Source organism: Heteronotia binoei, chromosome 15 (genome assembly GCF_032191835.1).
Source record: "Heteronotia binoei isolate CCM8104 ecotype False Entrance Well chromosome 15, APGP_CSIRO_Hbin_v1, whole genome shotgun sequence".
NCBI classification, from domain to species: Eukaryota; Metazoa; Chordata; class Lepidosauria; order Squamata; family Gekkonidae; genus Heteronotia; species Heteronotia binoei.
This window is the reverse complement of record NC_083237.1, coordinates 57,792,085-57,818,186: the sequence shown is the minus strand read 5'-3', so window position 1 is coordinate 57,818,186 and position 26,102 is coordinate 57,792,085. Positions and strand designations below refer to the sequence as shown.

Below are 26,102 nucleotides of genomic sequence, written 5' to 3'. Positions count from 1 at the left end.
CTAGATTTTCTGGTGTCACGCTTTTCATAACTTCTGAGCTGATCCCTAACTTCCGTTGAGCCTGTGGGCAACTTTGGATTTTTGAGAAAGGGGCCAGTCTCAATACGGCAGCCTCAGGGGCAGGGCCAACGTTAAGATGGCTGCCACAGTGACAGGATCGGCTCTTTGGTCTTGGCATAGAGTTGCCAGGCCCATCCCCCAGCCACCAGGTTGGGAAACTCCTGGAGGTTTGAGGACAGAGCCTGGGGATCTTAGGAAACAGTGCCAGCACTAGGGTGCTGGTGTGGGCTGCCACCCCAGGCAAGCTGCCCCCTGAGTGTGGCGACGGCAGGCTCCAGTTGGTGCTCCCGAGTGCACCTGCTGCTGTACTGTGCCACGCAGCTGCCCCTACCGGCTGCCAGTTGCCCTCACCTCACCACTCAAGGCTGGAAGAAAGAGGAGGAGAAGATATTGGATTTATATCCCACCCTTCACTCTGAATCTCAGGGTCTCAGAGCGGTCACAATCTCTTTTACCTTCCTCCCCACAACAGACACCCTGTGAGATGGGTAGGGCTGAGAGAGCTCTCCCAGAAGCTGCCCTTTCAAGGACAGCTCTGCGAGAGCTACAGCTGACCCAAGGCCATTCCAGCAGCTGCAAGTGGAGGAGTAGGGACTCAAACCCGGTTCTCCCTGATGAGAGTCTGGGCACTTAACACCAGGGAAGAGGCAAAGCGGCAGCGGGAAGGAGCTTCCCTTTGTGCCTCACCACCTCTTGCCTTGGCACCAGCTGCAGGCTGCTCGGACCTTTTTAAATTACTTTCTCCAATGTGGTCGCAGTGGCATGGTGATGATTTCCATCTGTCTGCTTGATATGTTTTGATTATGTTCCCATTTTTTTAAAAAAAAAAATTACAAGGTTTGTCAAATCTTAAGACTTCGGCAAAATTCTCACAGGGGCTTTGAACAATGGAGCCCAGAAGCCTGTATTGTGCGGGGGGGGGGGGGTACGAACGAAAGAGCACAATAAAATTTAGAGGTTCTGGAGCTCTACTCCTGTGAGCTCCTGCCCAAAATGAGGCCTGATTCTGATACTCCTTTTGGGTAGTGAAGGGTGGGGTATAAATCCAAACTCCTCCTCCTCCTCCTTTCCTGGTGCCCAACGAGTAGTGGACAGAGGCAGGCAGGGCTTTTGCCCACCAAGACTTCTGATTGGTTGTCGGAGGTTCGACTGGCTGTGCAGATTTGTTGGAATGTCGCTTTGGCGGCAGCTGCCACTAGAGCCCAATAACCCTCGTTGTGACTGACGGCAAGCTGTGATAGCTGTTTTGTGGTTGCGCCCAGGACACTGTGCCAGTATTCCGAAAGCACCCCCAGGCTCCTGAGATATACATTGCTGCTGACAATGGTAGATCCTTTGGGGTTGCAAAGGCAATCTCTGTGCCTGTTCAGAAACATTTGGCATCTTTTTTTACCCTCCTCGTGTTCCACATGCGGGGCAGAGCGCTGAAAATTAGTCTGGGTTCCAGTGCATCTTGGCTCAGTTCGGTTCCTGGCTTTGATGGTGCGAGGAAATGGGTCTGGCAGGTAGAGGGTCTTCACTGTCCTGTTGAGGTAGAGGGTCTTCACTGTCCTTCACTGAGCCAGTTTGGTGTAGTGGTTAAGTGTGCAGACTCTTATCTGGGAGAACCGGGTTTGATTCCCCACTCCTCCACTTGCACCTGCTAGCATGGCCTTGGGTCAGCCATAGCTCTGGCAGAGGTTGTCCTTGAAAGGGCAGCTGCTGTGAGAGCCCTCTCCAGCCCCACCCACCTCACAGGGTGTCTGTTGTGGGGGAGGAAGGGAAAGGAGATTGTGAGCCGCTCTGAGACTCTTCGGAGTGGAGGGCGGGATATAAATCCAATATCTTCATCTACCTCACAGGGTGTCTGTTGTGGGGGAGGAAGGGAAAGGAGATTGTGAGCCGCTCTGAGACTCTTCGGAGTGGAGGGCGGGATATAAATCCAATATCTTCATCTACCTCACAGGGTGTCTGTTGTGGGGGAGGAAGGTAAAGGAGATTGTGAGCCGCTCTGAGACTCTTCGGAGTGGAGGGCGGGATATAAATCCAATATCTTCTTCTTCTTCTTGTTTGAGGCAAAGTTTGGCAGCTCCGCTTCCATTTTCTGCCCTCAGTGCAAGTATGCCGGAGGGGGTGGCCTTCAAAACTTAGTTGCGATGGGGTGGTTTCAGCTGTGTGCGATGAGAGTGTTCATGTCTTTGGCAGTGTAGCCCCAGCCCTTTATGGCAGCGGTCCCCAACCTTTTTGGCACCAGGGACCGGCTTTGTGGAAGACAATTTTTCCACGGACCAGGGGCGGCGGGGGGGGGAGGGCGATGGTTTCGAGATGATACAATAGTGCACTTTATTTCTATTAGTTTGGTGTGGCGGTGAAGTGTGCAGACTCTTATCTGGGAGAACCGGGTTTGATTCCCCACTCCTCCACTTGCACCTGCTGGAATGGCCTTGGGTCAGCCATAGCTCTGGCAGAGGTTGTCCTTGAAAGGGCAGCTGCTGTGAGAGCCCTCTCCAGCCCCACCCATCTCACAGAGTGCCTTTTGTGGGAGAAGAAGGTAAAGGAGATTGTGAGCTGCTCTGAGGCTCTGAAATTTGGAGTGGAGGGCAGGATATAAATCCAGTGTCATCGTCTTTGTCTTGTTATTATTATTACTACACTGTAACAGGCCATGGACCGGTACCGGTCCACGATCCAGGGGTTGGGGACTCCTGCTTTATAGAACTCAGGGGTGACTCCTCCACCAGGCATTTGCCTAGGGTGCTGGGCAGGGGGGGGGGCGGGGTTCGAATTGGGCACTCCCTCCCGGTGCCCTAGGCAAATGCCCTGGTTGTGCAGCGACTGCCTGGCTTCGCTTCACCTCCCTTCCAATCAGAAGAGAGGCAGAGCAAAGTCAGCGGTTGCATGCTGGCCCACTGGCTTGGCTTTGCCTCCCTTCCGACTGGCTTCCACGCCTTTGCCTCCTTTTCTGGGTGCCCTCCCTGCCCTACTTTGCCATGTGGGTGGTGGGGCACAGCACTGCGAGGTGGCACTGCGGAAGAGGGCGGCGGGGGCATGGCAGGCCTGCTTAGAGTGCCATGCGCCTTCGGGCCGGCCCTGATAGAACTCAAGGCGAGTCGCTAGTTCCTTATCCTTATTGCTGTGCAGGGCGAGACAGCCGGATAATTCTCTCTCTCCCTTCTTTTCTTCTCTTAGACCTGCTTCTAGATGACATCGTCCTCACCCACTCGCTGTTCCTGCCCACTGAGCAGTTCCTGCACCAACTACATCAGCAATATCCTTTCCATGTGGGGTTTGAAAAGCCGCCTTTAGAATGGTGGAATTGGGGATGGGAGGCAGCCTGTCATTCTGCCGCATCTAATTGTAGGGGAAGCTCTGGCCCTCCAACGTGTTCACGCTCTTGTGGCACTGAGCTCTCTGGATCCTGTGGTTCCACAGCTGGTCTGATGCCAGAGCGGAATGGAGAGCGAATTTAATATCTGGAGAATCTCTCCGCTTCCATTCTTCTCTTTAAAGCAAGAGGGCTGTGAAGGGGGATGTGAAAATGAGGTGAGCGACGCTTGGTGACATCTGGAAAGCCAGAAAGGGGCTCCAACCGGAATGGTTTCGTCACTCTGCTTAGCTCCTTGCCCTTCCCTAGGGCGAGAAGAAACTGAATAAATTATCCCAATTGAGCAATGATATCGAAAACTGGTATTGTCATCGTTCTGGCTGATACAGGACTAATTTTACTTTGCAAATTTTAGTTTCTTTCTGGCCCCTTACAGCCCTACGAATCTAGGCCATTTCTAATCCAATCTACTCTTTTCATAATAATTTATCCTGTTTACACAGGGTTTTCTTTTTTTTGTAGCAGGCACTCCTTTGCATATTAGCCCACACCCTCTGCTGTAGTCAATCCTCCTGGAGTTTACAGTAGGCCCTGTCCTAAGAGCCCTGTAAGCTCTCGGAGGATTAACTACATCAGGGGTGTGTGGCCTAATATGCAAAGGAGTTCCTGCTACAAAAAAAAAGCCCTGGGTCTACATAATCCAATATTTGGAGGTCACCTTGTAGAAGGACAACATGGCATATGGAAGGACAGCCAGTGTCCTAGTTCAGGATAGAAGAGCTCTTGATAAGAGGCAGAAAAGCCCAGCAGCTAAACCTGTGCTTTGCTCTTTTGAGGTTCCTGGTACTTTCATCTCAAAGAAACAGAGACTCTGGAGAGCTGCTGCCAGCCAGATCAAATGTTATTGGCTAGTTGAAGCAATAGTCTGGCAGTATAAAGCTCTTAGTAAATCCAGCTGACGCTCTGCAATAGATATGTTCCTGACTACTACAGATACGTTCCTGACTATTACCACTTCAGCTCTCACCTCGTCTCATTTTTAGAGTTGCGTTCTTGACTGCCTTCACATATCCGATCTTCCGCCAAAACTGGTTCAAGTGAAAGGGGTAAAGGAATAGCCAAAGCTCTAATCCAAAAGGGGAAACCCCAGTGTTATGTATTGGAACTAGAGTTTGGCCTTAGGGACAGCAGAGACTTGGCTGAGCTGGAGACCTTTAAACAATAGCCACCTGGATTCAGGAAGGAAGCCCGTCAGGGATCGTTAGGCCAGCTATTAACCTATAGTTGTGTGTAATGGGATTCTGGAAGGAGGCCCATCAGGGATCATTAGGCCAGCTATTAACCTATAGTTGTGTGTAATGGGATTCTGGAAGGAGGCCCATCAGGGATCGTTAGGCCAGCTATTAACCTATAGTTGTGTGTAATGGGATGATGGTAATGGGTTTTTGGGTGGGGAGGTTTGCATGCATATAAGCAGGGCCATTGGTCCTGTCAGACAGTTCTGTTTCTATCTCACTATGCTGAATCACTGATTAAAGAGTTGAACTCACTATCTCTTGGGTGTCCTCATGCTTTGAACCCAGTACATTTTACCCAGTATCCAAAAAAGAAGAATTAAGGCTTAGAATCTCTAGAGGCTAATGCATGTGAGAAGCCAGTGTAGTGCAGTAGAATCATAGAGTTGGAAGGGACTTCCAGGGTCATCTAGTCCAACCCCCTGCACAATGCAGGAAACTCACAAACACCTCCCCCTAAATTCACAGGATCTTCATTGCTGTCAGATGCCCATCTAGCCTCTGTTTCAAAACCTCCAAGGAAGGAGTGCCCACCACCTCCTGAGGAAGCCTGTTCCACTGAGGAATCGTTCTAACGGTCAGGAAGTTCTTCCTAATGTTGAGCCGGAAACTCTTTTGATTTAATTTCAACCCATTGATTCTGGTCCTACCTTCCGGGGCCACAGGAAACAATTCCACACCATCCTCTATAGGACAGCCCTTCAAGTACTTGAAGATGGTGATCATATCACCTCTCAGCTGCCTCCTCTCCAGGCTAAACACCCACAACTCCTTCAACCTTTCCTCATAGGACTTGGTCTCCAGACCCCTCACCATCTTCGTCGCCCTCCTCTGGACCCATTCCAGCTTGTCTATATCCTTCTTAAAATGTGGTGTCCAAAACTGAACACAATACTCCAGGTGAGGTCTTACCAGAGCAGAGCAAAGCGATACCATCACATCACATGATCTGGACACTAGACTTCTGTTGATACAGCCCAAAATTGCATTTGCCTTTTTAGCCACCGCATCACACTGTTGACTCATGTTCAGTGTATGATCCACTAAGGCCCCTAGATCCTTTTCGCATATACGAAATAGAGTGTAGGACTAGGATCTCAGACACCAGATTTAAATCCCTGTTCTACCATGTAAACTCTCTGGTTGAGCTTGAGCTGATCACACGCTCTCAGCCTAACCAACTTCACTGGTCTTTTGCAAGGATAAACTAGAGGAGAGGAGAATGATGTAAACCGCTTTTGGGACTCCCCCGGGGAGAAGGTCAGAACAATAAATGAGGTAAATAATAGAGAGTTTTGAGCATTAAGTCCCTTGAGCTATTTATCTACCAATTTTCTACATTTCAACAGAGTGAGGAAGTATACTTGACATACTGATTACTTTCCCTGATTCAGTCCCAGTTTCTTTACGTGATACAAATTCCAGCGAGGTAGCTCTGTGAGTCTGCGGCAGCTGAAACGAAAGCAGGGTCTCCCGTGCCTTAAAGACGAACAGATTTATTGTGATGTCAGCTTTTGTGGGTTTTTAACGTGCCGCGGGGCACTCTTGCTTTTATATGGATAGATCAATAAATACGATATAGTTGTCAGATGGCAGTATTAGGCTTGGAGTCTATTTCCGCAAGGTAGTTTCAAAGGGCAACTGTGTTGGTCTGCCGTAGAACAAATTTGAGACCAGGAACACCTTAGGTTGGTCTCTTAAGATGCTACTGGATTAAAATCTAACCAGTTAATTAATTATCTTATGTAAGGGCCAGTGTTCCCTCTAAGCTGAGTCAGTGTGAGCTGACTCACAGTTTTAGTCTCCAACCAGGCCAGGCACTAGGGGTTCTACTACTCTGAGCTGAGCCCCCCCCCCAAGCTCCCTTTAATTTTTTTAGCGCGTGCAATAACATCACTAGAGCTGCCGCACTACTGCTTTCCCCCTGCACCGCCTGGCTGCTTTCGAGCCGAAAGCGCCACTAAAACACCGTGCTAAAAACCACCGCTAAAACACCGCGCTATTAGGAGTCTTCTAAGGAAGCCTCCAAAGAGCGCAGCGGCTAAGCGTCTGGAAGGGAAGGGGCAAAGGGAGTAAGGGGGTGCCTGGTGGCACCCCAGGTGGGGTAGCACCCTAGGCAGCCGTCTACCCCGCCTACTCCCACGTGCCGGCCCTGCCTCCAACTCACACATTTTTTGTCTTAGCTTAGGAAAAATGGCCCCAGAGCAAACCAATTTATTCAGTAGCTCACAAGATTTTTTGCTCACAGAACTCCACAGCTTTGAGGGAGTATTGGTAAGGACCCAAACCTGAGCCAAAGTTTGGACCAATCTTTGACTGGTTTGCGAACCCTGGACTGTGTTCGGGGGAAGAAGCCTTCCCTGAACGCTCTCTGAGCTTCTGCTTGGTTTGGGTGTTAAGCCCCCTGACATGCGCACGCCAGTTCTGGATGGTACAGGCACCACTCTCTGTGCGCTCACTGGGGGTCTGACGCTCTTGTGTCACTTCTGGATGACCTCCAATGCCATCTGGAACTGACAGGCACATGTCACTGGGGGACCCTGAAACCTTGAGTTTGGGTAGGTTTTGCTCAGGCAGGGCTTTTTCTGTGGCAGGATCTCCTTTGCATATTAGGCCACACTCCCTGACGTAACCTGTCCTCCAGAAGCTTACAGGGCTCTCCATACAGGGCCTACTGTAAGCTTCAGGAGGATTGGTTACATAAGGGGTGTGGCCTAATATGCAAAGGAGTTCCTGCTATGAAAAAAGCCCTGGTTTTGAGTGTTTGGTTCGGGGCTGCCCAGTTTGCATGCCCCAAACCAGGCTTTCCCAGTCTGTGCCCATCTCTAATCATATGGCAGTGGGTACAGTATAACAAAAAATGTGTGGGGGGAAGGGGAGGGACTCAACCCAAATACGATCAATGTGATAGAGGGTTAAGCTACCTATAACCCAGTTTACAGAAATGTATAACATTTATTATAGAATGAACACAAAAATGAACTTAAAACGTTATGTCTGAATATCAGGCTGCATAAAATTTGCAAAGAAAATACAATTCTACATAAACATTTAATCGACTTCCAATAACCACAATTCCCATGCATGTTTTGTCTCCTAAAGGCCTTCCTCAGTGGTCAAGATATAAAATGGTACAAAGACACACATCCAGGAATAAAAATGATAGAAAGCCAGGTGTTGCTTCTTATACAATGTGTGGTTACTTAAAATTATATAAAGTAAGCCACAGCTGGATTATCTTGAAAACGTCACACACACATCAGAATATTCACCTTTATGGTTCTCTGGGGCAGAGTATCGAATACCGAATACTGGGTGTGAGGTCTCTCTCGGCTTGGCTTCGCGAACGAAGATTTAAGAAGGGTGCAATAGTCCACGTCTGCTGCAGGCTCGCTGGTGGCTGACAAGACCAATGCGGGACAGGCAGGTCCGGTCACAGTGGCTGCAGGGAAAAGTCTGATTTAGGGTTGGTGCTGTAGCAGTGCGATTCTTCCTCAATCTCCTTTTGTCCTCAAGACCAGCTATGCGTGCGTTCTCAAAAGAAGAGACAGCCTGGTGGATGGTGTGCCTCCATGCTTTGCGATCTGAGGCTAGGTCAGACCACTGGTGATGGTTGATGCGACAGGTGCCAAGGGATTTCTTCAAGGAGTCCTTGTACCTCTTCTTTGGTGCCCCTCTATTTCGATGGCCGGTGGAGAGTTCGCCATACAGGGCAATCTTGGGAAGGCGGTGGTTTTCCATCCTAGAAATATGCCCTGCCCAGCGCAGCTGCGTCTTCAACAGCAGTGCCTCGATGCTGGTAACCTCCGCCCGCTTGAGGACTTCAGTGTTGGTCACAAAGTCACTCCGGTGGATGTTGAGGATGGTGCGAAGGCAGCGCTGATGAAAGCGCTCAAGGAGTCGCAGGTGATGACGGTATAAAACCCACGATTTGGAGCCGTAGATGAGGGTTGTCATCACAACCGCTTTGTAAACGGTGTGAGGTAACACCATCAAAAGTGACTTTCTAATAGAACACTATTTATTTATTTTGGACTGAGAAAACTGAGACTGACCCAAGGTCCGTCCGTTGGATTCAAGTGGAGGAGTGGGAAAACGAACCCAGTTCTCCAGATTAGAGTCTGCTTGCTTTTAACCACTACGCCAAACCGGCTCCTGAATCTTAACTGTTCCACAAGATGGAGCTTGCAGGGTGAAGCTCTAGGGCCCCAGGCTATGTGACTTGCACGTTATCTTCATGTGGTTCTAGGTGTGGATCGGACTGCAGTGTGCATGCAGAACAAGCTTCAGTTCCTCTGCTGTTACCTGGGAGTGAAACTGTCCAGGGTGATAGTTCTGCAGTGGGGATTTTGCCAGCTGCAGAATACCACATGACACAGACTTAGGCTTCCCAACCCCCCCGCCCTGCCGGGGGACCCCTGCATTAGCAGCCTAATCCCCCGCTCCCTAAAAATCTGATATGGGGGGTGGGGGGGGGTGGAACGGCATCGCGTCTCTTTCCCTGCCTGGCTTCAGGCTTCTCCCTTCCTCTGAGTAACAAAGACCCGCCCACCGCCGGCCTGCTATTCGCTCCAGTCTGGCCTCCCTTCGCGAGGTGCATGCTGGGACTTGTAGTCCTTGCATCCTCTCACGTCTGCTATGTGGAGATTGATTCTCATAGGGTATAATGGGGAATTGATCTGGAGGTTTCAGAGGCTCTGGGGGAGCTGTTTTTTGAGGTAAAGGCACCAAATTTTCAGTATAGTATCTAGTGACTCTCCCCAAAGTATCTCCCAAGTTTCAGAACGATTGGACCAGGGGGTCCCATTCTATGAGCCCCAAAAGAAGGTGCCCCTATCCTTCATTATTTCCTATGGAAGGAAGACATTTAAAAAGGTGTGCGGTTCCATTAAATGTGATGGCCAGAACTCCCTTGGAGTTCAATTATGCTTGTCACAGCCTTGTTCCTGGCTCCGCCCCAATGTCTCCTGGCTCCACCTCCAAAGTCCCCAGAAATTTCTTGAATTGGACTTGGCAACCCTACACAGACTCCATCTCCTCAGCTGATTTAATGGGACAGTCGCTTCGTGCCGCTTGCAGTGGAGTTCCTAAGCAGCATTAAATCTTTCTAAACTTATTGACTTATACGGAATAATTCGATTTGCTGGGTAATGTGGGTCACCTCCCAGCAAGGAACCTTGGTTAGGTGACATTTGGGCTAAGTCACTCGCTGTCAGTGTTCCCTCTAAGCTGAGTTAGCACGAGCTAACTCACAGTTTTTCAGCTTCCAGCTCGCACATTTTTGTCTTAGCTCAGGAAGGAGGACCCCAGAGCAAAGTAGTTTAGGCAGTAGTCGAACAGCTCGCTCACAACTTTAATGCCAGTAGCTCACAAACTAGAATTTTTGCTCACAAGACTCCACAGCTCAGAGGGAACTTTGCTCACTATCAGTAACATGTCGTTGTAAAAGAACAAAGTTTGAGTCCAGTGGCACCTTTAAGTTCCACAAAGTTTAACAAAGTTTTCCTAGCTATAAATACAAGTTGATAGGGGGTGAACTGGCGGAGGCTGACCAAGAGAGAGATCTTGGGGTCGTGGTAGATAACTCACTGAAAAGGTCAAGACAGTGTGCGATTGCAATAAAAAAAGGCCAACGCCATGCTGGGAATTTTTAAGAAGGGAATTGAAAACAAATCAGCCAGTTATCATAATGCCCCTGTATAAATCGATGGTGCGGCTTCATTTGGAGAACTGTGTACAATTCTGGTCACCGCACCTCAAAAAAAAATATTATAGCATTGGGAAAAGTGCAGAAAAGGGCAACTAGAATGATTAAAGGGTTGGAACACTTTCCCTATGAAGAAAAGTTAAAACGCTTGGGGCTCTTTAGCTTGGAGAAACGTCAACTGCGGGGTGACATGATAGAGGTTTACAAGATTATGCATGGGATAGAGAATGTAGAGAAAAAAGTCCTTTTCTCCCATTTCTCACAATACAAGAACTCGTGGGCATTCAATGAAATTGCTGAGCAGTTGGGTTAGAACTGATAAAAGGAAGTACTTCTTCACCCAAAGGGTAATTAACATGTGGAATTCACTGCCACAGGAGATGGTGGTGGCTGCAAGACAGCTTCAAGAGGGGAATGGATAAGCATATGGAGCAGAGGTCCATCACTGGCTATTAGCCACAGGGTATTGTTGGAACTCTCTGGGGCAGTGATTCTCTGTATTCTTGTGCTGGGGGGGGAGCACAGTGGAAGGGCTTCTAGCCCCACTGGTGGACCTTTTGATGGCACTTGGTTTTTTTGGCCACTGTGTGACACAGAGTGTTGGACTGGATAGGCCATTGGCCTGATCCAACATGGCTTCTAATATGTTCTTATGTTCTTAACTCCAGTGTAAACTTTTTTGTGCATGCACACTTCTTCAGATGTGATGATACTGAGAATTCAAGCTTGCTCGTCTTAAATGTGTCACTGGACTCAAACTGTATTCTATTGCTTCAGACCAACACGGCTACCCACCTTAATCTATGTCGTTTGGGGGTGGAAATAGTTGGAATTATCATCATGACATCTGTGTTTGCCCAGCTTCCAACTCTGCTTCATTGACTGATGACTGAGAGGGAGAGAAAAGCTAAATGTAGAAATCTTATATCCCATGTTTAATTCCCCCCCCCATTGCATTTTAGTGATGGGGACGCAAGTCAGGGAAGAAGAATTGCAGATTTATACCCCGCCCTTCTCTCTGAATCAGAGACTCAGAGCGGCTTACAATCTCTTTTATCTTCTTCCCTCACAACAGACACCCTATGAGGTGGGGGCAGATTTATACCCCGCCCTTCTCTCTGAATCAGAGACTCAGAGCAGCTTACAATCTCTTTTATCTTCTTCCCTCACAACAGACACCCTGTGAGGTGGGGGCAGATTTATACCCCGCCCTTCTCTCTGAATCAGAGACTCAGAGCGGCTTACAATCTCCTTTATCTTCTTCCCCCACAACAGACACGCTGTGAGGTGGGTGGGGCTGAAAGGGCTCTCACAGCAGCTGCCCTTTCAAGGACATCTCCTACAAGAGCTATGGGTGACCCAAGGCTATTCCAGCAACTGCAAGTAGAGGAGTGGGGAATCAAACCCGGTTCTTCCAGATAAGAGTCCACACACTTAACCATCCCCACCTTCTCCCCAGCAGCATGTGGTTTGGGCTCTAATCTTCTTTATAGGAATGCTGTGAGGATGAAATGGCATCACAGATTTTTCCACCTCCTCCTCTGTGCTGCTTGGGAGAAAAGGGTAAAATAAAAATCTCGTGATACACATGTACTCAGACATCTTCCCTAAGGTGAACAGTGACATTTCCAGGGGGGGGAAGTGAAGAAATTTTGTTTAGATCTAGCTGACAGTACGGTTAGAATCTCAGTCTGATCTTTTTTAGTGGGAAAATGCACAATGCAGTCCTATACAGAGTTATTCCAGGCGAAGCCCACTGGAGTCATTTGGCTTAAACTGGAGTATCTCTGCTTTGGATTATGCTGTTTATGTCCCGGGTTAATTTGATCCAGCAGGTAGCAATTAAGATGACCCTCCCCATTCCGGCCCCCTCCTCTCAAAGATGGGATCAATAGTTTCAAGGGTGTGGAAATGCGGGTGGAATGCTACCGTCTCTGGTTCTGTGACTTCCCCGTGACAAGTTCGACACAGAGAGTAACGCTCAGTCTTGCAGCTACTGATCCTTACTTAATTGGTTTGGCTTACTGCATTTCCTCAGAGCTGGCTTGCTTGTGATATCCTGTTGGAATAACATCAGCCTGAGTTTGCAGTGCTATTCCTGCCTTTGCAAAATCTAGAAATGTTTCTGCCCCATTATCACTCGTGGACACGGTTGAAGGAAACTGGCATGCTCAAAATCAGGGGTGGCCAAACTGCAGCTCGGCAGCCACATGTGGCTCTTTGACACATATTTTGTGGCTCTCAAATCCCCCTCCACCTATCTTGAAGAAGACATTTGTCTCTGTAAATCACTTCTCCAAGCCAAGTCAATCACTTCTCCAAGGTGACTTGGAGAATGAATTTAAAGTTAAAGTTGCTTTCTTTCCACCTCCCTCCCTGTTTTCCTTCCTTCCTTCCTTCCTTCCTTCCTTCCTTCCTTCCTTCCTTCCTTCCTTCCTTCCTTCCTTCTCTCCCTCCCTCCCTCCCTGACATAAATGTGACTTTGTTGGGCTGAGCCATGTCTGCCATTATTTATTTATTTATTTACTTATTTCTTCACCTTTCCACCCCACCCTCCCCACATGGGCGAGTCACATCGGAGATAAAAATGATTACGAAGATAAAACAATAAGCATAAAATCGAACAAATCAATTCACAATTAAAATTTAATCATTAGAGTTTCAGATGGCGTCCATTTCAAAAACCTGGTCCCTGGATGATCAATCCATCAATAAATAGATGACAATTATCAAGACCGTCCTGATTGGGCCAGTATGTGGCAGGGAGGGCATATTGATGGTCGGTGATAGCCACCGCCTCAACTAAAGGCTTGGCAGAACAACTCAGGTTTACAGGCCCTGTGCAACAGATTCCACAGGACCTGAATCTCCAGTGGAAGGTTGTTCTATCAGGCAGGGGCCACGACAGAGAAGTCCCTGGCCCTAATCGAGGCTAGGTGGGCATCCTTTGGGCTAGGGACAACCAGGAGATGTTGCGCATCAGAACGTAAAGTTCTCTGGGGGGTGTATTGGGTATATAAAATGTAATACCATGTACGGGAGAGATAAACGTTATTAATGACATTATTTTATCATTATCAAAATACAAACAAAAGAAATCTCTTCCTAGGAGTGACAGCAATTGATTTAGTGGGGAATCCACAAAAGCCCCAGTAAATGTATTTAATCATGTGCAAAATTAAGTTTTTTCCCAAGGGATACCATACCCACCTCCTAGCTATTTCCTTTCATTTCTTGACAGCTTCAACCACACACACCTTGCTGTGTGTGCCCACTACCCGCCCCGAACAGCCTCCTGCCTTCCCTCTTTCACACCAGTTGCTCGTGGACCAGATAAGAGCTCTCCACGGGCTGGTTCTGTCCCCGGGGCCGCATGTTTGACACCCCTGTGGCTTAGCCCATGTATGACAACTGAACCATACCACTAAAAGCAACTGGGCTTCTAAGTGCAACTGAATTCATTGAAGATCCCAGCTTCCAGCTAGGGAGTTGGTGGAAGAATATGGTGTCCTTTGTTATGCTAACATCTAAGTCCAAATCCCCCTCCCCCAAGTCTTCTCATTTAATTATTTGCCCTTGACTTCTCTGTTGTCACCTTCATGACGGCGTCGACAATCCCTTCACCCTCGTGTTGGAAGGAAGGCGAGGCCATGCATCGAAAGCGAGCCGTTTTGGTTATCTTGCTGCATTTCCTTGAGACCTACAAAGGGATCTTGCAGGAAGAGGAGAAAGCAGGCAAAGTCATTAAGGTACGGCATGGCTGTCCTAACCTTCATTGCTATGAGAACAAGAAACTTCCACATTTTTTAAAGAAACACATGCAACCAGTATGTAAGATTCTGGGCCTAGTGAGGCCTACAGGCTCCAGAGAAGCCTGCCTAGGAGTTACTACAGAAAGCCTACATCTCCCAGAATCCCCTCTATCCCTCTGGGTGGCAAGGTTCTGGAGGGAAACTGGCCGGGAGAGGGGTGAGACCTGGGAGGAAAGCATAAAAGGGCCAAGCCCAGACAGGGTGTGTGGTCTCTGGAAAAGGCAGCAGGAGAGATCCCTTACCCAAGGTGGTGAGTTCTGGTATTAGAGGAAGGGAATGTCTAGTTCAGGGGTGTCAAACTTGTTTGTCATGAGGGCTGGATCTGACATAAATGAGACCTTGTTGGGCTGGGCCATGTTGGGCCTGGCCATGTGTGTATCTGTTTAAGATTAGGTAGCAGAGATATAAACTTTATAAAGGACACAGGCAAACACAAGTAAAGATTAAAAAAAAATTAAAACATGCTTAAGACATTAGCACTTGTTGGTCTTAAAGGTGCTTTCCTTGTATCTCTCCCATGCGATCCAGGGAACTGGGCAAAGGAAGCTCTGGCTCTTTCCTTCCTTCCCCAGGGGACCAGGAAGGGGAGGACCCTCAGCTAATGGAGAACATAGAGGTTTTGCTCTGTAGCACCTGTGTTGTTGAGCAAGCCTGGCAAAGCAAGCTGTGATGCAGAAGGAAGCAAGAGAGAAAGAGAAGAAAGCAGACAGCCAGTTGTTCGGGGGCCTGATTTGGCCCCTGGGCCGCATGTCTGACACCCCTGGTCTAGTTAGTTGCATCCGGGCTTCTATTTATTTTACACCAACCTTTGCTGTTTTCATATTCACTATAGCACTAAATCTTTATCACCCACTTATTGCTTTAGAGCACTAATAACAATAAACTCCTTTTGTGGTTATCCTACCTGGGTCCTCACGTCTCCTTGGCCATGGTTAAGAGGATTTACTAATAAGGAAAATACAGGGGTGGTTGGATGGTCTGGGCCCTCCTATGCAGACCCTTACTGGTGGTGGCAGCCAGTAGAAGGCCCTCCTAGGCCCTGCTGTGTGGTAATACCTTTCAAGGGTGGCAAATTAATTAATTAATTTGAAGGTCATTTATAGTCCGCTGTATCCCAAAGAGGGCTCAGGGCGGATAACATTATAAAAACAATATGAATAACAATTAAAACGTGAATAAAATAAAAGGCAATACAATCATAGGCAGTTTTTGATGGCGGCTCAGTTGGCATATGTCGTACAGCCTAGGAATCAATTGGCACATGTTGTATGGACTACAAATCAGTCCTACATTCTAGAACAGAACAGAAATTTATTTGTATTAAGCCATAGGCTATTACAAACAAAAATATCAACGAGGTTCATAGAAATAAAATGTACTGGTAGAATATAATATAAGTAAAATATCATATAACCGTGAAACAAATTATGAAAAATTCATCAGAAGATAAACAAATACTAAAGACAAATGAAACAAACCGGGCAAAATACACCACAAAATAAGAGCAAAAATGACAGTCACAAAGTAATCATGAACAGCTTTTTATTAAGGGTTACAGGGACTTTTAGTTCCTGCTGTTAAATTGCATTTAAAGGGTCGGAGCTCTGGAGGTCTGGCTATTCTTGTATCGGTAGATCTGGATGTGGAGATTCAGGTCCTGGAAAAGTATTGCTCAAGCAACTTTCAAACCCTTTTAGTCAATGGTTTTCCCTTCGGTTATTTTATTTGCATTAATGTGTACATTCCCCCAAATAACTCTAAGTCTAAAGCTAATGAAAAATCTTGGGACTGGTTGGGTGTAACTATTGAGGCTTTAATGTCACAGTTCCCTAATTCCCATCTTATAGTGGGTGGTGATTTTAATGCCAGAATTGGACCAGGTATTTTAGATTTAAGAGCCAGCATGAATTTACAAATTCCAGTCCACGCTTCTCTTCTGAACCGGTCTTCGAGGGACAAGGTCATTAATAAATCGGGACTCAAATTCTTGGAATTGCTTTCATGGACTAATTTATATGTGTTAAATGGTCCTACATTCTAAGAATCAGATACGGCATAGATGGTACTACAGCATAGCGCCAGCCAATGGAGCAGAATGCCCGATAGTGCAGGACGCCCGCTGCCTCAACTAAAAGCCTGGTGGAATAGCTCCATTTTGCAGGCCCTACAAAAAGGTAACAGTTCAGTAAGGCCCCGGATCTCGAGGGGGAGATGATTCCACCAGGCTGGGGCCAAGGCCGAAAAAGCCCTGGCCCTAGTTGAGGCGAGACGGACGTCCTTCGGGCCAGGGATGGTCAGCAGGTGTTGTGCGCCAGACCATAATAGTCACCAGGGTATATATGGGGAGATGCGGTCCCATAGATACGTCTGTCCCAGGTCGTGTAAGGCTTTAAAAGTCAATACAAAGACGTTGAAATGGATCCAGTAAAGTTTTTTGCCAGGGTGTGCAAGCTACAGGGATGAGCGGAAAGTTGCCTTCTGCTTAGACATCAGGACACCGTCGCCTGACCCCCCTTTTCCCTCTGTTTCCTTCCAGGATCTTTATTTGCTAATCATGAAAGACTCCTCCCTCTACCACAAACAGGAAGATGAAATTCTGAAGTTACATCAACTTGTGGAGACGGTGGAGCTCAAGTAAGCAGAGGAAACGAGCGTGTGTTATTGTGAGGCTCAGAATTGGCTTTATGCATGAAGTGCCCAAGTCACTCCCTCGGTGCTGCATTCCCTCCTCCTCCTCCAAACCATATCGGCTTCTTGACCTGCAGAAAGTGATTCACAATATGATCTTGTGTTTTGTGGATTCCCCCCTCTCCCTTCTGAATCTTTCTGTCTGGCTTCAGGGTGACAGATGAAAGCCAAGTCCCGAGCAAACAGGTCAAACCCCTTTTCCGGCACTTTCGGCGCATAGATTCTTGCCTTCAGACACGGGTCGCTTTCCGCGGGTCGGATGAGAGTAAGTATTAATGAGATGGGTCAGTGGAGCCGGTGGATCTCCCACTGAGATTGTCTTTCAAGCATCCAAAGAGGGGGAAGGCTTATTTTTCTGTCAGATACGTTCATCTAGAAATGCCTGTCTTTTCATAGATAGAAGGCTCCAGAAGCCGGGAATGAGACCTAGTGTTGACGTGTGAAATGAAAACAGTTGGTTTTTTTAAAAAAGGAGAATATGTCAAGGCTCAACTTGAGTTTGGAAGCAACACTTTACTTCCTAGTCCAGGGTCTATAAGGCCTGTCTTTCTTTCTTTCTTTCTTTCTTTCTTTCTTTCTTTCTTTCTTTCTTTCTTTCTTTCTTTCTTTCTTTCTTTCTTTCTTTCTTTCTTTCTTTCTTTCTTTCTTTCTTTCTTTCTTTCTTTCTTTCTTTCTTTCTTTCTTTCTTTCTTTCTTTCTTTCTTTCTTTCTTTCTTGAATTTATATTCCACCCTTTCCCATAACGGGCTTAGGGCAGATCACAGCATAGATTAGACAATAATCAAGTCAAATTTAAAACAATACAATAAAACTGGAACAGCAGAACGATAAAACTAAATAACATGCATAACCAGCGAAAAGGGCACATTCCTCAAAGTACAGTTATTTGCCTAAGAAGAAGTGATGGTGTTAAAATCAGATTCAGCACCTCAACAAGGCCATAAAGCATGATGTCATAACAAGGCGGGGAGCGGCGACTAATAGAATGTTTGGTGGAATAGGACGCCCGCTGCCTCAACCAAAAGCCCGGTGGAACAGCTCCGTCTTACAGGCCCTATGAAATGGCAGTAGCTCAGGTAGGGCCCAGATCTCCATAGGGTGCTGGTTATTTACAAAGAAACACACTTTGCACACGCTTAAGAAACATTCAAACCAGATCTGGGGCTTTGCTTTGGAGACTTCAAATGAATCTCTTGAGTCAAGCTTTCTTACAGAGGTACAGATCGTCGCTGTGGGAATAACCTCCTTACTGATTCTCCCATCCCCTAAAAAAGCGTAAAAGAACTTGTTTGTAGAATTTGTCAAGCCGCTACGTAAACGTTACTGCCTTAACATTCATTGGCAATATTTTAAGCATCTTTGAAAGTCTTCTAAATCTTCTAAAGGATTGCTATTCTGAAACTTTTGCCAGAAGCGCTGTGCAAATTTCATTTTGACGCCAAATAAAGGCTTGAACTTTGTTTGTTTGTTTAGTTGGGCTGTAGCCTGTCCCCTCTGAAAGGTTTGGTGCAGGTAACACTTTCGTTAATCATTTCATTCTGATCTTACCGAAAGCCTGTTGGAATAAAAACTTCTTGTGCCATTTTTGGAAGATGTGCAGGGCTCAGCTTTTGATGAAGCTGAGAGGCAACCACCAGACATACTCCTTTGTAAGGCCTTTCGAGCTTGATCTGGTACCCAGATGGTATACTTTTAAGGTAGCATCCCTGATTTATCTTAAAGGTCATGGTGGAACAGAAGGAGGGAAGCAATCTTTATAGCATGCCAGACTTGCGCTGTTTAAGGCCTTATAGGTAATTGCCAGCATCTCAAATTGGGTTTGAAAAGCCAATAGTGAGCCTGAAAAGCCAATCGCGAGCCAATACTGAAATCGAAGTTCTGGCACTATATGCTTCTCGTATTTTGTGTCTTTGTAGAAGTTTGGCTGCTGCATTTTTATGCATCAGCTGAAGATTCCAAACTTCCTTCAAGGGCAGCCCTCCGTAATATGTGTTACAGTAGTCTAGTGTGGCAAGTTAGGCACATATGATGGTTGCTAACTCTGCATCTGCGGTTAAAGGCTACATCTTTTTTTTTTTTTAAAGAACAAGAGCTGATAAAAAGATGATACTGGATTTGGATTTATATCCCACCCTATACTCTAAATCTCAGAGTCTCAGAGCGGTCACAATCTCCTCTACCTTCCCGCCCCCCCCCCCCCAACAGACACCCTGTGAGGTAGGTGGGGCTGAGAGAGCTTTTTACAGCAGCTGCCCTTTTTCAAGGACAATTCCTGTGAGAGCTATGGCTGACCCAAGGCCATTCCAGGAGCTGCAAGTGGAGGAGTGGGGAATCAAACCCGGTTCTCCCAGATAAGAGTCTGCACACTTAACCACTACACCAAAAAGCACCCCTGGCCCTTGGTACAAGATTGGTATTCAGGCTGTGCGATAAACCCTGGAAGCATGCCAAGGTAAGAAGCCAGAGGGTAACAGAGGTAACAAGCAGAGGTCCATCAGTGGCTATTAGCCACAGCGTATTGTTGGAACTCTCTGTCTGGGGCAGTGATGCTCTGTATTCTTGGTGCTTGAGAAGGGCAACAGTGGGAGGGCTTCTAGTGTCCTGGCTCCACTGGTGAACCTCCTGATGGCACGTGGGTTTTTTTTTTTTGCCACTGTGTGACACAGAGTGTTGGACTGGATGGGGCATTGGTCTGATCCAACATGGCTTCCCTTATGTTCTTAGGGGTGTTATGTATGTGAAGGCATGCCTGGACATGTTGGGTGTAGTGTCCTGAGTTTGAGGTGCAACACAATAGATTGAGAGGCTCCAAAGATATGCATCCTGATTGGCTACATAATTCAAACTGGCCAATCAGGAGGCAGTATCAGAAGATCCTAGGATCTGCCAATGAGGATGCATATTCTAATGAAGGATCCAAAAAGGGCACAATCACAGGAGGGTTTCTGCTTCTTGGGGGCTGGGTTTCTCCTGCCCCGACTGTATATATAGCTGCATGTTCTGGTGCTTAGCAGTAGTTTTGTAGTCACTTAATCAACATGCCGAATCACTAATAAAGAGCTTTAATCACTACTCCATAGGTCTTTACGATCAGCGACCCAACAACTTTTGGTAATACCCGGCCCCAGAGACTTCCATCTGGGCTCAACGAGGGTCAGGGCCTTTTCAGCCCTGGCCCCTGCCTGGTGGAATGAGTTCCCCCTGGAGATCCGGGCCCTGCGGGATCTGCTCCAATTCCACAGGGCCCGTAAAACAGAGCTCTTTTGCCAGGCTTTCAGCTGTGGCAGTGGATGTCACTTCTTACTGGCCTCCCCCCCTTCATTCCATCCCAATACTGTAAGATCTGCTGGACCTGGGCAATAGGTTATGTCTGTGAGGCAGAACCTGCCATTTAGAGAGCCAGTTTGGTGTAGTGGTTAAGTGTGCAGACTCTTTTCTGGGAGAACTGGGTTTGATTCCCCACTCCTCCACGTGCACCTGCTGGAATGGCCTTGGGTCAGCCATAGCTCTGGCAGAGGTTGTCCTTGAAAGGGCAGCTGCTGTGAGAGCTCTCTCAGCCCAACCCACCTCACAGGGTGTCTGTTGTGGGGGAGGAAGATAAAGGAGATTGTGAGCTGCTCTGAAACTCTTCGGAGTGGAGGGCGGGATATAAATCCAATATCATCATCTTCTTCTTCTTTAAGTCTCTATTGTCACTCTGTCGTTTTAGATTTTATATATTTTAAATGGGTCTTTTATTGTTTTTACTGTTGATAGTTTTTATGATGTAACCCACCCTGAGCCTGTCCTACGGGAAGGGTGGGCTAAAGATAGAATTGAATACATAAATAAATATTCCTCATGCATCAAGCCCAGTATTTAACAAGGGGATTGAACCTTATTCATGACTGAACCTTATCCCGGGCTGCAAGGTGCGCCAACTGGCAGTACTTCAGTTTGGTCTGGATTGTCTGCGGAGTGTGGCCTCGAACTATAGCCCAAACCTGGAAGTCGCTGGTATTGGGAACAAACTCCAGCAGTACCCTCTTGTTCTAGCCGCAGATTTCAACCTTGAGCCTCTCTCTCTCTCTCTCTCTGTCTTCCTAGTCTTCTGCCGCGTCTACATGCCTGACCACTCCTACGTCACTATCCGCAGCCGCCTCTCTGCTTCCGTGCAGGACATTCTGGCCTCTGTGACGGAGAAGCTCCAGTATTCTGATGAGCAGCCTACACGGGAAGAGGCCCTCATCCTGGTGGCCGTGGCATCGTCAGGAGGTAATTTTTTTAATTATTTATTTATTCAGTTGGATTTTTAAACCTCCCTCCCTTGTCAAGACAGGGCTCAGGGCGGTCTACAGCAGTAGAATATAATAAATACATAATTAAAACAATTTTTTTTATGGAACACCTATGGAACCAGCTCCCTGAAGAAGTGCGAGCCCTGCGGGACCTTGACCGGTTCCGCAGGGCCTGCAAGACCATCCTCTTTGATGAAGCTTTCACCGACTTAAAACTGAGAGACTGTTTAAATCAGGGGTCCTCAAACTATGGCCCGCGGGCCAGATGCGGCCCGCTGAGGACGTTTATGCGGCCCGCCGGGTTATGGCAAAATCAGACCGGAAGTGACGTTCGACCTAAACTCACGTTAGCAACGCACACTTCCGGCGCTGGGTGAGGCGGCAGAGACAGAGTGTGAGGTGATACCGAGGTGAGGTGAGTTCCCAGGCCGGTGTGTGTGGTGTGGGGAAGGGAGAGAGATGCAGAAGACGGAGAACTGACGGCCCGCGGCCTTGTACAGTAACGGCAGTCCGGCCCTCCAACAGTCTGAGGGACAGTGAACTGGCCCCCTATTTAAAAAGTTTGAGGACCCCTGGTTTAAATGATTCTTGTTATCTGCTGGAATAGCACCAAAATGTTAATTTTATTGTTTTACTGTTTTTAGAATTTTAATTAATTGTTAGCTACTGTTAAATCACTGTATAATCTGTTGTATTGACTATGTTGTTAGCCGCCCTGAGCCTGCCTCGGCGGGGAGGGCGGGTTATAAATAAAAATAAATAAAATGCATAAATATAAATAAATGTATTATAAAACAATAAAAAAATACAGTAAAAAGCAGAACAATCAGCCTAAATAGATGATGCTCAGAACTTCCAGTTCCAGTGCCTTGTGGGGGGAGTGGCAGGCAGATGGGGCTGTCACTGTCCTCACCCCAGTGCCTGGTGGAACACCTCTGCCTTACAGGCCATGTGGAACTGCATCAGATCCTGTAGGGCACAGATGTTGAAAAACAGATAATTCCACCCGTTTGGAGCCAGGGCAGAGAAGGCCCTGGCTGTAGCGGAGGACAGCTGGATATCTCTTGGTCTGGGACCACCAGTAAGTTCTGATCTGCCAAGCATAATACTCTCCATTTTCTCCATGGGGGCTGCGTTGGAGACAAGGCAACAGTAGTCCTGTTTAGCCTTCTGTCTAGGGTTGTCAGCCACCTGGAGAAAAAGTCTGGAGAGCCAGTTTGGTGTAGTGGTTAAGTGTGCGGACTCTTATCTGAGAGAACCGGGTTTGATTCCCCACTCCTCCACTTGCACCTGCTGGAATGGCCTTGCGTCAGCCATAGCTCTCATAGACCTTCTTCCCCTGTAGTGGTTAAGTGTGCAGACTCTTATCTGGGAGAACAGGGTTTGATTTCCCACTCCTCCACTTGCACCTGCTGGAATGGCCTTGGGTCAGCCGTAGCTCTCATAGACCTTCTTCCCCTGTAGTGGTAAAGTGTGCAGACTCTTATCTGGGAGAACCGGGTTTGATTTCCCACTCCTCCACTTGCACCTGCTGGAATGGCCTTGGGTCAGCCAGAGCTCTCATAGACCTTCTTTCCCTGTAGTGGTAAAGTGTGCAGACTCTTATCTGAGAGAACCGGGTTTGATTCCCCACTCCTCCACTTACAGCTGCTGGAATGGCCTTGGGTCAGCCATAGCTCTCATAGACCTTCTTCCCCTGTAGTGGTTAAGTGTGCGGACTCTTATCTGAGAGAACCGGGTTTGATTCCCCACTCCTCCACTTGCACCTGCTGGAATGGCCTTGGGTCAGCCGTAGCTCTCATAGACCTTCTTTTCCTGTAGTGGTAAAGTGTGCAGACTCTTATCTGAGAGAACCAGGTTTGATTCCCCACTCCTCCACTTACAGCTGCTGGAATGGCCTTGGGTCAGCCATAGCTCTCATAGACCTTCTTCCCCTGTAGTGGTTAAGTGTGCGGACTCTTATCTGAGAGAACCGGGTTTGATTCCCCACTCCTCCACTTACAGCTGCTGGAATGGCCTTGGGTCAGCCATAGCTCTCACAGGAGTTGTCCTTGAAAGGGCAGCTTCTGGGAGAGCTCTCTCAGACCCACCTACCTCACAGGGTGTCTGCTGTGTGTTTGTGGGGAGGTAATGGAGATTGTGACCGCTCTGAGACTCTGCGATTCAGGGTATAGGGCAGGATATAAATCCAGTATCATCATCATCTTCTTCTTCCTCCATGAACAGAAGCCTAATGGGCTGTTGTTTACCCCATGGCATTACTTATTTTCATGCTATGAAAAGCTTCCACTGACCATTTGCATTCATTCAGCCTCTGTTAAAGTGACAGGCATGTTTTTCTCCCTGAGCTGTTGGCAACACGGCTTCCGTCCCCTCAGCACCCTTTGCAACTGTAAGACTCGAACTTCCAGACTTGATCAGAAGAAAAACAGAATGGAAAAGTGGGGGGAGGGAATGCAGTAGTCCCCCAACCATGAATTTTGCTGTACAGCCAACATGGTATAGTGATTAAGAGTGGCAGACTCTATGCTGGAGAACCAGGTTCGATTCCCCACAACTTGGTGCTTGCACAAGGGGCTACCTTTGCTTTTTACTTTTTGGCTAGGGATGCCAGGGATTGAACCTGGGACCCTCTGCTTGCCAAGCAGGTGCTCTGCCACTCAGCTAAGCCCCGCCCTAATGGAGCATCGACCCACCACATTCCCAACAAAGCAAACTTTTAAGTCCAGAAGGAACTTGAGGACACTTTGTTGCAAAAGGCTAATGAGACTCCTTTTCTGGAATTTGTCCAGGGGAGAATACAACCAAAAAAAAGGGACAAACTAAGCCAGGAGTGGCCAGATTTTCTTAACATAAGAGCCACATAGAGTAATCATCGGATGTTTGAGAGCCGCAAGATATAAATGTCAGATGTTTGAGAGCCGCAAGACAGGAAGGAAGGAAGACTGGCAGGCAGGCAAATAAATGGGGAGGGAGGGAGGGAGAGGGGGAAAGAAAGCAACTTTAACTGCAGTTCCAAGCTGTCAACTGGCTTGGCTTGGAGAAGTGATTTAAAGAGAGAAATGCCTTCTCCAAGTTGGTTCACAGGGCGGTGGGAGCTCTGAGAGCCACACAATATGTGTGAAAGGGACACATGCGACTCCCGAGCAGCAGTTTGGCCACCCCTGAACTAAGTTCGCACACCTCACAGGATACCAAACAAGGCTGAATCGATAATATCTAATGCAAAAAGTTTATAATCTTAACAGAAGAATTATATTTCAATAAATATGCAAGATAAGTTAAAAAAAAACATTCAAAGGGGAAATTTCGCAGACCTATGTGTCATTCATACGGTCTTCTTCAGTGGCCTCTAACACATAACACTTTTACTTCATAAATACACACACAGTATGAATAAAAGCTCAAAAGTATTAACACAATATCAGTATCCCATGAGGAGCATATTGCAAAAAACATAAAGACCAACAATAAAAATTCCTTCAAATATATTAGAAGCAGGAAACTAGCCAGGGAGACAGTGGGGCCCTTGGATGACCAAGGGGTAAAAGGATTACTGAAGGAGGATAGGGAAATGGCTGAGAAGCTGAATGCATTTTTTGCCTCCATCTTCACTGTGGAAGATGAGAAGTGTTTGCCCGCTCCAGAACCGCTAATTTTGGAACGGGTGTTGAAAGACCTGAGTCAGATTGAGTTGACAAGAGAGGAGGTCCTACAATTGATAGACAAATTAAAAACTAATAAGTCACCAGGTCCGGATGGCATACATCCAAGAGTTCTGAAAGAACTCAAAGGTGAACTTGTGGATCTCCTGACAAAAATATGTAATCTTTAATTGAAATCTGCCTCTGTTCCTGAGGACTGGAAGATAGCAAATGTCACCCCCATCTTTAAAAAGGGTTCCAGAGGAGATCCAGGAAATTACAGGCCAGTCAGTCTGACTTCAATACCAGGAAAGTTGGTAGAAACCATTATCAAGGACAGAATGAGTAGGCACATTGATGAACACAAGTTATTGAGAAAGACTCAGCATGGGTTTTGTAAGGGAAGATCTTGCCTCACTAACCTGTTACATTTCTTTGAGGGGGTGAACAAACATGTGAACAAAGGGGACCCAATAGATGTTGTTTACCTTGACTTCCAGAAAGCTTTTGATAAAGTTCCTCATCAAAGGTTCCATAGTAAACTCAAGAGTCAAGGAGTAAAACGATAAGTCCTCTTGTGGATCAAAAACTGGCTAATTAATAGGAAACAGAGAGCGAGTATAAATGGGCAATCTTCACAGTGGAAGACGGTAAGCAGTGGAGTGCCGCAGGGCTCAGTACTGGGTCCCATGCTCTTTAACTTGTTCATAAATGATTTGGAGTTGAGAGTAAGCAGTGAAGTAGCTAAGTTTGCAGATGACACTGAATTGTTCAGGGTGGTAAGAACCAGAGAGGATTGTGAGGCACTCCAAAGGGATCTGTTGAGGCTGGCTGAGTGGGCGTCAACGTGGCAGATGAGGTTCAATGTGGCCAAGTGCAAAATAATGCACATTGGAGCCAAAAATCCCAGCTACAAATACAAGTTGATGAGGTGTGAACTGGCAGAGACTGACCAAGAGAGAGATCTTGGGGTCATGGTAGATAACTCACTGAAAATGTCAAGACAGTGTGCGATTGCAATAAAAAAGGCCAACGCCATGCTGGGAATTATTAGGAAGGGAATTGAAAACAAATCAGCCAGTATCATAATGCCCCTGTATAAATCGATGGTGCGGTCTCATTTGGAATACTGAGTACAATTCTGGTCACCGCACCTCAAAAGGGATATTATAGCATTGAAAAAAGTGCAGAAAAGGGCAACTGGAATGATTAAAGGGTTGGAACACTTTCCCTATGAAGAAAGGTTAAAACACTTGGGGCTCTTTAGCTTGAAGAAACGTCGACTGCGGGGTGACATGATAGAAGTGCTGTTCCC

At 47.2% G+C, this 26,102-nt stretch overlaps 1 protein-coding gene across 1 annotated transcript in view; it reads left to right on the top strand.

Annotated features, from left to right (window-relative positions):
* The window catches only part of RAPGEFL1 (Rap guanine nucleotide exchange factor like 1), a 131,261-nt gene that overhangs the window by 53,698 nt on the left and 51,461 nt on the right, over positions 1–26,102 (top strand). Inside the window, exons 2-6 of the mRNA XM_060256189.1 lie at positions 3,229–3,307; positions 13,962–14,115; positions 16,715–16,812; positions 17,019–17,131; positions 20,953–21,120. Of these exons, the coding sequence (XP_060112172.1) occupies positions 3,229–3,307; positions 13,962–14,115; positions 16,715–16,812; positions 17,019–17,131; positions 20,953–21,120 (612 nt within the window). The remainder of the gene's footprint in view (positions 1–3,228; positions 3,308–13,961; positions 14,116–16,714; positions 16,813–17,018; positions 17,132–20,952; positions 21,121–26,102) is intronic.